Raw genomic sequence first — 12,765 nt, 5'->3', positions numbered from 1 at the left:
AAAATTGGCCAGAGTGACTAAATTAGTAAAATGTGATTTAGAACTAAATTAGCACAAATGAAAGGTTAGACCAAATTGGTACAATTGCAATATTTTTTTGGTAATTATCCATATATATACATATTGGACCTAAGCATGTCCTTAAACTATTTTGTCTGGACTCTGAGACGTTAAACGTGGGAGTATTTCTTGGGGTGAGGGAAAAAAAACTATCCCCCAACTTAAGGACTGAGCGTGTGGGTACCGACACGTAAAAATAAAGAACGAAGATCTGTTAGCCCGTCAGGTGTATACACCTAGATAGGTGGGGCGGCCCAGTAGAAGCTTCTGCTTTCCTTGCTTTGACGAGGTACCCTCGGTAACCACCACCAAGGATTAGACCTATTAAATGGGTCTTACAATCCATATATGACCCATTTAAAAAATAAATGGGTCATAAATGTGTCAATACAATTTTGAAGAGCCCATCTTAAATGGGTTTCAAAGTTTTAAGCCTATCATAAATGGGTCTTAATGGGTTGAGTGTGGAACCCATTTCCAACCCACCCATTAAGCTCACCCCTTTTTATAAAAATATATTTTTTTTTAAAATCGAAATTATTTTTATTTTTATTTTTTTCTCTTTTTATTTTTTTTTTCTGTATTTTCGGCCGGTGGCCGGCCACGGGTGAGGAACGACCTTGCCGAAGGCCGACAAGGCCTCGGGCTCGCCGGAATCGGGTGAGCTTGACCTCGCCGACCTGTGGCAAGGCGGGATCTGGCGAGTCTCGAGCTTGCCGGCCTCAGGCGAGCTCGACCCTACCGGATCTAGCGAGGTGGAGCCTTGTCCGAGGCTAGCGAGGCTGGGCTTGCCTGAATTGGGTGAGCTCGTCCTCGCCTGTGGCCAGTGGCCGAACGCCGGCCGTCGTCGTGGCCAACCACCGGCCAAAAATAAAGGAAAATTAAAAAATTAAAAAATAAAAAATTGGATTTTAAAATAATAAAATTATTAAAATGAATACATGAAGTAAAATCAAATCAGATTTTATATACCAAACGTCGAAAAATATTTTCTAGTTCATTTTTAGGTTTCAGCCAAATACTTGAAATTTTTTTATTTTCTTGGATAATAACTTCATGAAAAATATTTATAAAAATGTTGCATTTTTTGCGAAACAAACAAAACCTCAATTTTAAAAAAAATTATAAAAATTGTTCACTAGCTTTGTATTGTATGAAAATATTTTAATAGCATAATTTTTTTAAAAAGTCATAAGAAACAAGTTTTCCTATATTGAGTTAAATATATAAATGTTTTAGCAATATAGGTCGGGTTGGATATGGGTTGGGTATGGATCGGGTCAGGTCGGTATGGGTCGAGATATTTACATTACAAATAAATGGATCATAAATGGGTTAATAGATTAATTTGAATCGGATAATTTATGATCCGACCTAAACTCGATTCGATTCACCCGTTTAACAGATCTACCAAGGATGCAAGGCAGGCCCATGATTACCGAGGTACCCTCGGTAATATAGAAATATGAATATTTACATGCTTTCCTTTGGTTGCACTTAAAGCTGCATGGATCTACGGAGATACAGCATGCTTGCTCTCTCTCTCTGTCTCTCTCTCTCTCTCTGGCCTCACTTTTGTCAGCCTTGGAGACTCGCAGAACACGCGCACTTTCTGTCAATTCAATGGCCCTCCTCTTCTTGAATCGCCAAGAGTGTGGAAATCACCAAGTGAAATTCGAGATTTTCTTCTTCTTTCTTTAGGTTTCGTATTGCATTGCATGGGGGGGATGAATGGGACAAGAGAAGAGACATGACTTTGTCGTCGTGAGATTTCTTGCCCCTTTGGAAATCAAAATCAAGAAACATCGGATTTCCTGCCTTTTGCATTTGCCTCCGAAGAGAATCAATCCCTTTAAGCTTGTCCCAACATTTCTGGCTAAAGATTTCTATTCAATTCAGCTTTAGCACCTTTTCTTTACTTTATTCGCAATAGATTTAACAACAGTGCTTTAAGTTGTTCTTTAGAATGTAATGTCATCAATACGAAGTCGATGCTGTAAGTTTCGGGTGTTTAATTGTGGTGTTATATTCCGGTTATGAGCTAATTTCCTTGTAAAAGAACATTGGCCTATTCAAAATTTCATGAGGGTTTCACGTCATTTTGAAGTTTGGTAAATGTAACAAAGAAGGAGGATACAAAAGCAGTTTCATTTCACTTCAATTCGATTGAATAAGTTACGAATGAACCATTTATAACCCAAAAAGCCAAAAAATAAAGCAACCAAAAAGGAAAAAGCTTTCGTTTTCCACCAATCTGCAACCTTTGATTCCGAGAAGAATTGGATGAAATGAAATACCCCCATCTCATCTTTTCCTAGTTCCAATATAGGAAAAAGCAAAAGCTTGAGAAATTATTACATGAGTGTTGTGTACAAACTGAGCTAGATTTGAATCATCGACAATGGTGGCGGGTTGATATGAATCTCACGTGAATTTCACCGGATCCAACGGTCCATTTTTCCATTCGGGCACGTGTACCCGCCTTTATCGAACGATTTCTCGCTCAATCTGCGGCCGTCCAGGTCATGTCGTTCTCGAAGATCCAATGGCACACCTCTATTTGCCCGGGTCCGGACCCGAGCGCGGCAAATGCACCGTGGTCCGGACTCCACGATGACGTGTCGAGATGACATATGGCGACCCCGCGGTTAATCTTGCTCCTCCCCACAAAGTGCAGAATCTCAGCCTCGTACACTCTGACTTTGGGCACGGCGTGGCAGTAGTACAGCAAGTATGGGTACAAACTCTGGTGGCACGACACCGACTCGGTCGGTTCTCCTCCGTTGATCCCTCTGACCGGACCGATCACAACCCTCCGCTTCGACCCATTGACGTTCTCCGTCGTCCGGACTGTGATGCCACTGCCGAGGACGGACGCCGCGAAGTCGACCATTTCCTCCGCGGACCCGACGCACCGCTTCGTCTCGCCCCGGCTCGGTGGCCTCTCGCACTCGCTTAGCGCATTGACGATCACGCGCTCCGTGGCCGAGCCCTCCCCCGCGTGGAACAGCTCCTTCGCTTCCCGCAGCCGCGCGGTCGAGAACGGTAATTTCGACGCGATGGCCCGGGGCAAAAACGACCTTCCGGGCATCTTGTCGACGATGTCCGGCATTTGCATGACATTCCCCGGCTTCAACGCGGACTCCCTGAAGAATCTGCCCGGCTCGACCCACCCATTCACGGAATTGCCACTGGTAGTACTTGAAGAAGGTGATAATGGTTTTGCTTCGCTTGTAACATTGCTATAACCAGCAAACGTGACACCCTTTTGGGCGTACTCTTTGAACGTTCGATCGACACTGTACGACTTGAATTCGATCGCGGTCTTGCCTTTCGATCCTTTGCCGTACTCTTTGAACGTGTCGTTGCCCGGATTGAACGACTTCCCGTAACTCGCGAATGTCGTCTTCGCGGAGTTTGCGCTCCTGGCATAGGACTGGAACGAGTCGTCGCCGACGTTGGCTCCGTTCCGATAGCTCGTGAAGCTCTCCGTCGCGGAGTTCCCGCCAGCAGCGTAGTTCTTGAATGTGCTATGCGGGTTGTTGGCGGTCCCACCGTAGCTGGTGAACGTGTCGTTTCCGGCGTTGCCTAGTAGCCCGTAACCCGTGAAGGTCGACGCGATCGTGTTCGAGTCGTCGCCGTAGGTGGCGAACTGTGTCGGGACGCTATTCCCGTGCTTGGCATAGCTCGTGAAGGACTGGCTTCCGCTGTTGGTGTCGTCGCTATAGCTCGCGAAAGACAGCTTGTGATTGTTGCCTGTACGTAAGGTCGTGCCATCAAGCAGAATCGATCACGATTCAAGTTCAAAAATATATTTTCGTTTTCAAAGAGAGTTACCGTCCGAGTCGTAGGTGGTGAAGAGCAGATTCGGCACGTTGACCCTCCAGTGGTAGTTCTTGAACTCGCCGGACCCGCCGTTGGCTCCGAACCCGTAGCTGGCGAAGCTGCCGTTGGCGACGTTGCCTTCCGTCGCGTAGCTGGCGAAGCCCTCGCTGTGGCCCGAGCCGTCCTTGGTGTACTTCTTGAAGGAGAAGTCGGGCTTGTTGAGCCCCTCCGAGTAGTTCTTGAACGAGTCGGCCCCACCAACCCGGTCCGTGCCGTAGCTGGCGAAGCGCTTGTTGGAATAGACCGCGAAGTTCGCGTCCTCATCCAGATCCTTTTGGGTACTCCTCGAGTCCTCGTCGAAGGAGCAGAAGAGGTTGGCCAAGGAGCAGAAGAGGCGGAGGTGCGATGAGAGCGAGTTCCCGGCCGCAAGCTTCGCGAGGAGGGCGTAGGCGGCGGCGGACAACGGGGAGGCCTTCGAGAGGAGGAAAGGCGGCGGCGGGCGGTCGTCGGAGACTTGCGCCTTCCAGTAGCGAACGAAGGCGGCTCTAGGCGTGAAAGGGTTCGGTCTTGTTGCTGTGCTGGTTCCTGTCGCCGTCGCCGCAGCACTTGAAGTTGCCTGCACAAGACAAAAGCTCGCGTAAACGCCACGTTGAGACAGAGACAAGATCAAGAAAAATCAGTGGAAGAGCGAGAGCGAAGCCGTACATTCCAAGCGAAAAGTGACGAGAGCAAGAAGATCAGAAGACAGATGCGACGACTGTCCATTTGAGAGAGAGTGAGAGCTTCTTCAGCTGTGTGTTGTTCCCCTATCAAGAAGAACATATAAGAGAGAAATCAAAGGAGAGAGAGAGAGCGGGGCACTTCTGCTTCTCTTTTCCTTCTTTTCTTCTTGGTCTAAAATGATGAAAGTTGCTTTGGTTTCTGTCGAGTGAAGTTATTTCGACTTGGTTTTTCAATCATATTTATCGTTTGCTTTTCGTAGAGTTATATATAGCCTTTGCGTAGGTTGACGGACATGGACATTATCATGAGCATTCATGCACACTCTTCATGATTCTGCCGTCTTTATTGCAGCAGATCACGCCATAAAAAAAAAACATATAGCAGACATTTGTGGCACGCCCATGAAGCCATGAGGGAATGCCTTGCGAGCTTTCTCTTCCCTTTTCTTCAATCGGCACGAAAGGATCATGTTGCACAAGAACGATGTGATGCATATTGCAATAAGTTTTTTTTGAAATATTGACAGCTATTATTATTATTTTTTTTGTAACGGTCTTTTTACCGTTATCGATTTGTAACGGTTTTTGTAAGGTTTTATAACGGTCTAGTAACGGTTTTTGTAACTACTATTCGTAACGTTTTTTCCAATCAAACACGAGAATTATTGATATTGGAAAATGACTCTCTCGTTCTTTTATTACTCCAAACATAAATGAAAAGTGATATGAATATATCAAAACAAGAACATTCTTGTTTCTCTTTGCACATCTTCATTTCTATGATAGGTTATACACATGACGTTGATGATGTTCCTTTTATTATTTAGTGCCGAATAAAAAAAAAAGGTGTGTTGTATCTTGAAAGAATAGTTGCTGGAGCCTATCGCATCAAGTTTCGTATGCTTGCACGCCTCAGATATTTCTTATCTTATTTTTTCATATTTTTTAACAAATTTCCAACAATTCTTATTTTTCATATTATCTAATATTTTTCGAACACAATGACTTTCAGCTCGAGGAAGATTGTCCTAAATCTATTGTGCGGTGGCGAATTCAGTCGTATTTTTTGTTCAATTTTGCCAATTCAATCCTAAACTATTTGACAATTTGACAATGTAGTCATTTCCTGTTAATTCAAAAGATTTAGGATTAAATTGATAAAATGTTAAAAATTTTATGATTAAATTAGCAAAATTGAGAAATTGGAAACTAAATTAGACAACGTACAATAGGTTTAGGATTTTTTGGGCAAGCTAGGGAGCTAATCTCATGACCAACGTCCTTTTGTTGTTGCGTGGCATGTGCTATGTTGCTACTTAACTAGTCATGGATAAATATTATTTTAATAATTGGTTGCAGAATATGAAGCACGAAGTGATGGGGCTGATAATCAAGTTTAATTCGACATGGCAGAGAATATATAGGAAAACAAGAACCAGCTCGGAGACCGAGCGATGGATTCAAGAAGAGCACAAAGATTTGAAAATTAGCCAACTGAAACGGAACGAAAAGAATTAAAATCAATAATGGGTAATGGAAATATAAAAATAACGCTAAAATTACCATTCCCTCGAAACATCGAACGTGTTATCCACAGCGTCATTTAGTATTTCGATTTTACAAACGATCTTAACGTACCCGATCGCATTACTTTTTTTTTTTTTTATCGGATTATCACTTTCCATATCATACACTTAAAAACAAAGAACAACCCAAACGGGTCTGTGAGAACATAAAACATTCGGAAGGGGTTGAGGTGGGGCACTAAAAACCCGATCACATTACTTATTAGCGCATCGATTTTACAAATCAGTCTTAGTGAATAATGTAAAAATTATAAACGCGCATTTCTCCGTGCGAGAAGCATCCAAAGGGGAAAAACGCGTATTCCTCTTAGCAAATCCTTCATTTGGATAAGCACAGTTTCTATGTCCAATATTTTTCGGGATATGATATGTTAATTTATGGAATGTAAATATGGATTATCGCGTATTAATTGGACAAAATCGGTACGGCAGAAAGCGTAGGAAACCTCTATTTTATTCGGCGCTTTGAAACTTTTGACCAAAATTTAGTGCTTTAATTCCCCCCCTCCCGCAATAACTATTCGCAGTTGAAATCCGGACCTGCTCCGTTGGCGTTGGCAAATTGATGCGGCTGACTCGACAGCTGCAATTCTTTAATGTCGCCACGTCATGTGTAGGGCAACGTATATCATGATGTCTGGCTGAGTATGGGCTTCGGCATTAACTCTTCGTAATGCTTTTTTCCTTTTTTTGGTCAATTTTACTAGTAAGTGGTCCGAGGCGCTCGTCGATTTTCTCGTTTCGGAAAGCGTTATTTTTCTCGTGGTCGGAGCATGACTTTTGGAGCGAGCGAGCATGTGGGCTTTTTTGATTTTTTTTGGGCAATGAAGAAACGAGTCGCGTTTTCGGGACGATTTCGTTTTTCCTTTGAATCCGGTACAAGTGATTCGGACACGCGTGGAGGAAATCATCAAAGGCTTCGGTCCGCAAATAGCTCGACGTTAAGTGGATTTCGCAGTTCTCCTGTTTCGGTCAGTTGAGATTGTGAAGTAAATTAAATATCGATGAGCCCTTAAAGGTAACCTAGGACTTGCATATTCGTCAGAATATGTTCATCTGTCACCGGCAGTTCTTTGGGCTTTGTGGTTGGGATTCAATTTCGCAAAACAACTTGGTTATCACAAGATCATTGCTCTAAATTCGTCATTAATCTTGTGAGTCCGGAGCTTATAATCGATGATACTGCCCTACTTTGCTTAAAGATATTAGAAGATTTCGAGCTCTCGTTTTTTCAGTTCAAAGTGCAATATAATTTTCGAGAATGAAATCGCCCTACTGATTGACTTACTAATCTTAAAATTGATAAGCACTTGGACACTACATTCTTTTTATTACCTTGTAGAGAGCCACTTCTTATTATGTTATGTGGTAAAATAGGTATAATCGATTTTTGACATTAATTTCTATATTCGGCTTAAGCCCTTTTTCTTAAAGAGAAAAAAAAGAGACGAACTTACATTGATTTTACATAACACGAAGAAAAGCTTCCCTTAATTTGGCATATAACAAGTGCCAGTGGAACACTTGTCGATAAAATGCTGTTATTAATAACTTCGTTTCTTCTTTTTTGCTAGTCGGAAATCTTCGTTTCTTGTATAATGTTAAATCCACTTCTCAAACTGACGTATCAAGTGATACGACAAAACTTTCATCGGATCATATATGTTTTTGTGGTCTGTCTTAACTTTAACTCTCTTCATTTTCTAACTTTTGCTTTGCCTCTTGCAAAGCGCGGGAGTCGAATCCCGCATCTATGATACTAGCGTCGTTACCCCCAAATTCCTTTACCAAGAGAGACGCAGGCCTATTTGGCTGGATCGTACATAATTCACTTACTCAAAAGTGCAGCAAACCTAACATTACTCAATTGCTTCTCCCTTTTCTTATCTTTAGCCGGGAAGATGGAGGAAATGTTATATTATGTTTGTCCTTTTTTATATTTTTTTTGAATTCAGGCATGCTATTCTATTTGTTAAACTTAGAAAATTTATAAGCTATAAATTCAAATAAACGTGAATGTGACAAGGGAACAAAATATCAAAGTTAAGAAAATAAAAGGTTTATATCACGAAAAACTCTAAAGTTATATACATGTAATAAATTAGCCTAAATTAATTTTTGGATCACCAAAAACCCAACCGGTACTCATATGATAAATTTACCCAAATCTAATTTTTGAGTCGCTAAAAACCCAAAATTGGTATACGGGAGACACATTTATTCTCCGTTAATTTTCTTCAGATTTTCCAGTAAAATAGCTGAGCTGGGTGAATCGTGGCAATAACTCAGTCTACGTGACAAGTTCACGTGGAAATCCATACATTGGAGATAAAAAGTGTGCTCGAACAAGTCCCAATGCCTAATCACGAAAACAAAGACAACAACGAAGGAGTGTGCCCAATGAAGAGGAAGACGAAGAAAGATTAGAATACTTTGATGGAGAGAGAGAGAGAATGAGGCCTATTTGTTTTCAAATTAGGGATAATCGAAGAAACAAAGTTCGAAAATAGAGAGAGAGTTATGAATTTCCACCCGAACTTGCCTCGTCAACCAAATTATTATTAGGTATCGTCCAGCTCAGTAATTTCATGGGAAAACTTGACGGAAGTTAACAGAGAGTAAATGTGTCACGTCCATATCGATTTGGAGCTTTTGGTTATCAAAAAAATTAATTTTGAGTAAATTTATCGGTGGTTTTTTGCGATATAAACCCAAAAAAAATAAAAAACGACTCAAAAAGATAGATTGAAAAAGAAAAAGGTAAGAAGTAGATTTGGCGCAAAAAGGAAGCTCCTCTCAAGAGTTCTTGGGAACTATCAGCAAACCGTGCACCGGCGAGTTCACCGAGCAGCACTGAGATTTTTCCTATCCATTTTCATTAAACATTTGCAAAACAATCCATTCCGAATTCCTCGACGAAGATGCTGACGGTGTCCACCTGCGCCACCTCCCCATGTCCGCCATCGCGGTTCCACCATCCTCCTCAACAAGATCAAAGCTTTCGCTTCAGACCCGCTTCCCGGCGGCAACTCCTCACTGCCCTCGTCTTACCCATCGCTCCTCTCTTCGTTTCGAGCGAGCCCACGTCGCCGTTCTCGCCCGTCGCTGATGCCCGCGGCCTCTTCCAGATGCCCCCTCCTCGGCTCACCAACAGGTGAGACCGACCCTTGTTCGTGATTCTGCTCATTTGGACGTTTTGTTGTTCTTGCCGTGTTGGGTTTGCCGTTAATTGCTGATGTTAGCGTTGCTGGAGGAAGTTTTGGTTCAAGTCCTGTCCTTTCTGATTCTCACGTCTCAAGAAGCTGTGCTTTTTAGTTTGCTACGATTGAATTCGACTTGCATTTTGATTGGGGATTAAATTTCTGATTGTATGAGTGATTGCAGTTACTTTAGAGTTGCACTTTCAGAGTTCAACCCCCTCTTAAGTCGTTTTATTCTTTTGGGTGAAGTTTAGAGGAATGAATTATATATTTACTGGTGGGTTTGCTGTGGGAAGGTATTTCTTGGTGAGGGCAGGGGAATCTGAGTATGAGAGCTTGGGCATAATCAACACTAATCCGGTTGCGAAGACGTCGGTTGATAGCGGGTTGTCGAAGAAAGGGAAGAAGCAGATGGTTCGGGCAGCTTTCGATTTGAAGGAGATGGGGGCGTGCGAAAGGAATTGTTGGATTTGGCCTTCTATCACTCAGAGAGCTTACCAGGCTGCTGAAATCATTGCTTCGGTCAATAAGATCAGTCGGAGGTGAGTCGTTAACCTCTTAGAAACCGGTATGTAAAGAGGGTTTAGGAGTTCATGTCGCTGGACTTAAATTTTGCGCAGGGTTTTAGTCATAAACCTCTGTTTTAGTTACAGAAGCGCAGGTACTTGGTATTGTAAGTTTTGACTAAAGAATTTGCGAACTTCAACTTAGCTTAAATCAGATAAATTGGATCAATTGGTTTTCCCTTGTCAAGCTGTGGTGAACTTAGAAGTCAATCGTCAGAAGCATAAGCTATGGTCTCTTAGCCTTCTTGCTTATCTGATTTGATTGGAACATACCCTTCAGTAGTTAGAATTCTGAAGTTGGATGTCACAATGATATTGCAATCACTTTTGGCAAAAATATCATGCTGTTTTGTTTACTTGTCACTCCAATTGTTTCATTCTCCAATTGCAGCTACATAGTCCCAGAGTATAGCTTCCTAGATGCCAGGGGATTGGGAGCCTATGAAGGGAAGAACCTTGACTCTGTTTCTGAGGTAAGGGTGAACAAAGCTGTGTTATCTCGGTATGATTGAATGTTGTTATTTCCGCGTTGTTAGCTTTTCTCAAACTTGAAAGCATCTTTCATAACTTACCAAGTGGAATGTTTAGTGGTGGGTTTTCTACGTTAATGTAGACCTGGAGAGGATTAACCATCTCTTCTACTGGATACTTTATGTTTGCGCGTTCACATGCCCATCCATGTGTGTGTTTCCTTCTCTTTGTAACTGGACAAACTCTCATCCATGGTAGCGTTAGGTATATGAATCTGACAGCATCTCTCCGAGGATCAGGCCTCCTCCCATAGATGATGGGACTCCAAATGAGAGTGTCGCAGACGTATTTGTTCGCGTAACACAACTTATGTCAATTCTTGAGACCCAGTACTCAGAAGACACCGTGATCATTGTATCGCCTGATTCTGACAATTTGTCAGTTTTACAAGCTGGCATGGTTGGCCTTGACCTTCGGAGGTAGATGTTATTGAAGTTATATGACACATATATCTTGTAAACAGCGGTCTTTGTTGCTTCATTTTGTCTAGTTTTTCAGGCACAGAGAGCTTTCTTTTGCTCCTGGAGAGGTCAAATTTGTCGATACCAGCAGCATACCAACTTATAAGCAGCCTGCATCTGCTGTTTATAAATGCTTAAATCCACCAAGTTGTACCTGAATTTGTATACTCTCTCTCTCTCTCTCTCTCTCTCTCTCTCTCTCTCTCTCTCTCACGCGCGCGCGCGCGCACTTAATATCTGTAGTTAGTATGAGGTATCCCAGCCTTCTCTTATTTAAAATATAAAGGTTGAGACTAACCCTGTGACATTTGGATATGTAGAGGGCAAAGGCCAAGTAAGAGGGAAAACTCATAACTAAGTTTTATATTTCTTGCTGTCCTGCCCCTGTCATCTTAAGTATAATTTTGACATCACCAATCATGTGAATCAATATTGTACCTCAAGGACTTAGTCTTGATAATTACGGCCTTTATGAATTAGCTGCTGTTAATGAACTTTTATGGTTTGGCTGTATCTGCTAAGGGAGTAAGTTGTTTAATACATCTTTTATTCCCATTGAAGGCTTTAAAGCTCTTGCATCAGGAACTTGGGAGGAAAATCTCGGTTCATGTTGGAGTTCGTGTTCACTTATTGCTGAAACTAGTAAGTCTGTTTATGTGAGACTGTTGGAGTTCATCTTCACTTGTTTTAATCATTCCTTCTAAATGCATTTTCTGAAACAATATCCATCTCATGTTTCTTAGTCAATTATGAAAACTGCATCTGTTATCGGCTTGTCTAGGTGTTCATGACTTTTATTTTGCTTTGGATTTATATGTTTTGGGCCAGCTTCTCCACGTCACTTCATTAGTTACTCTTTCTCATTAAAATAGTCCTCATGGAATTTGCTCTCTTCCTTTCGAGGCATCAGATGACTGATTTTCCATGAGGACTAATGTTGATATTTCCTTACTTCTTTACCTCTAAAAATGCTTGGTGTTTCCTTTTCTTCTTGTGGCCTCCTGGTGAGAATAGGACGGCTTTCGATATTTGAGTTCAATGTATTGTGACGGATCCCATGAGAGGATTTGATCACAAAAACCTATGAGAGGGGTAAGAAGCACAGCCTTTTTGCATCATGATTGACCTCGTATGCCCACTCTGTGTTCTCTGCCGAAATTATGACACTCTGTCCCGTTTCAAATTTGGATCATGCCGAAACTACTAGATCGTATTGCTTTAAGACCGCCTCTTGTAAAATTATCCTTTTCAAGTGTTTAGTGGTAAGCAGATTTCTGAATTTAGATTATCTGGTTACAGTTATACCCACCTAAATCTTTCTTCTGCTCATTGTCAATGCCTTCTGTGGAGTTCTCAAATCGACAGCCAAACAATTTTTGCAGGTACAAACTATCCTTTCCTTTCGGATGGCATCGCTGCAGATACGCGGAGATCAGCGAGGAAGGCATTCGTTCTGATCACGGGCAACGTAAGCCGTATGATGAGATGCCGAGTAAAAACCAGGGTACTCGGCTTCTGTGGTTTTAGCTTGTGTAAGTTGAGAGGTGGGAAGGAAAATTAAAAAATTTTGAGGGCTCTTCTGATGCCAGATCAATGAAACTTTGGTAGCTGCAGCTGGTGTGTTTACGTTTGGTTAAGCAGCTCAACCCCCACCATCAACCCTCGCATTTATGACTCCAGTACATAATTCCATAAAATTCTGATCTTGAGAATATATATTGCATTCAGGAATTGTTCTTTTCTTTTAACGGTATACGTCCAAATACACTAAGGTTCCGTTTGTTTCGCGAAGAATAAATGTTTTGAGAAATATT

At 42.0% G+C, this 12,765-nt stretch overlaps 2 protein-coding genes across 2 annotated transcripts; one reads left to right on the top strand and one right to left on the bottom strand.

Annotated features, from left to right (window-relative positions):
• Positions 1 to 2,344: 2,344 nt before the first annotated feature.
• On the bottom strand, positions 2,345 to 4,794 carry LOC115679000 (polygalacturonase 1 beta-like protein 3). Its single transcript, XM_030602520.2, has 3 exons — positions 4,591 to 4,794; positions 3,898 to 4,501; positions 2,345 to 3,816 (listed from the first exon to the last, which is right to left on the bottom strand). The coding sequence occupies exons 1-3, from the start codon at positions 4,705 to 4,707 to the stop codon at positions 2,564 to 2,566; spliced, it is 1,974 nt and encodes a 657-aa protein (XP_030458380.2). The 5' UTR covers positions 4,708 to 4,794; the 3' UTR covers positions 2,345 to 2,563.
• A 4,318-nt stretch (positions 4,795 to 9,112) lies between these two features.
• Positions 9,113 to 12,682, top strand: LOC115678862 (uncharacterized). The gene is made up of 7 exons (XM_056318955.1): positions 9,113 to 9,347; positions 9,690 to 9,935; positions 10,351 to 10,432; positions 10,695 to 10,909; positions 10,989 to 11,112; positions 11,513 to 11,593; positions 12,334 to 12,682. The coding sequence occupies exons 1-5, from the start codon at positions 9,115 to 9,117 to the stop codon at positions 11,107 to 11,109; spliced, it is 897 nt and encodes a 298-aa protein (XP_056174930.1). The 5' UTR covers positions 9,113 to 9,114; the 3' UTR covers positions 11,110 to 11,112; positions 11,513 to 11,593; positions 12,334 to 12,682.
• Positions 12,683 to 12,765: the final 83 nt, after the last annotated feature.

This window comes from Syzygium oleosum, unplaced genomic scaffold (genome assembly GCF_021117445.2).
Source record: "Syzygium oleosum isolate NSW1041296 unplaced genomic scaffold, Sole_v2.1 Sole_v2.17, whole genome shotgun sequence".
NCBI classification, from domain to species: Eukaryota; Viridiplantae; Streptophyta; class Magnoliopsida; order Myrtales; family Myrtaceae; genus Syzygium; species Syzygium oleosum.
The sequence above is the reverse complement of the archived record's forward strand: the minus strand, read 5'-3'. Positions and strand labels throughout refer to the sequence as shown.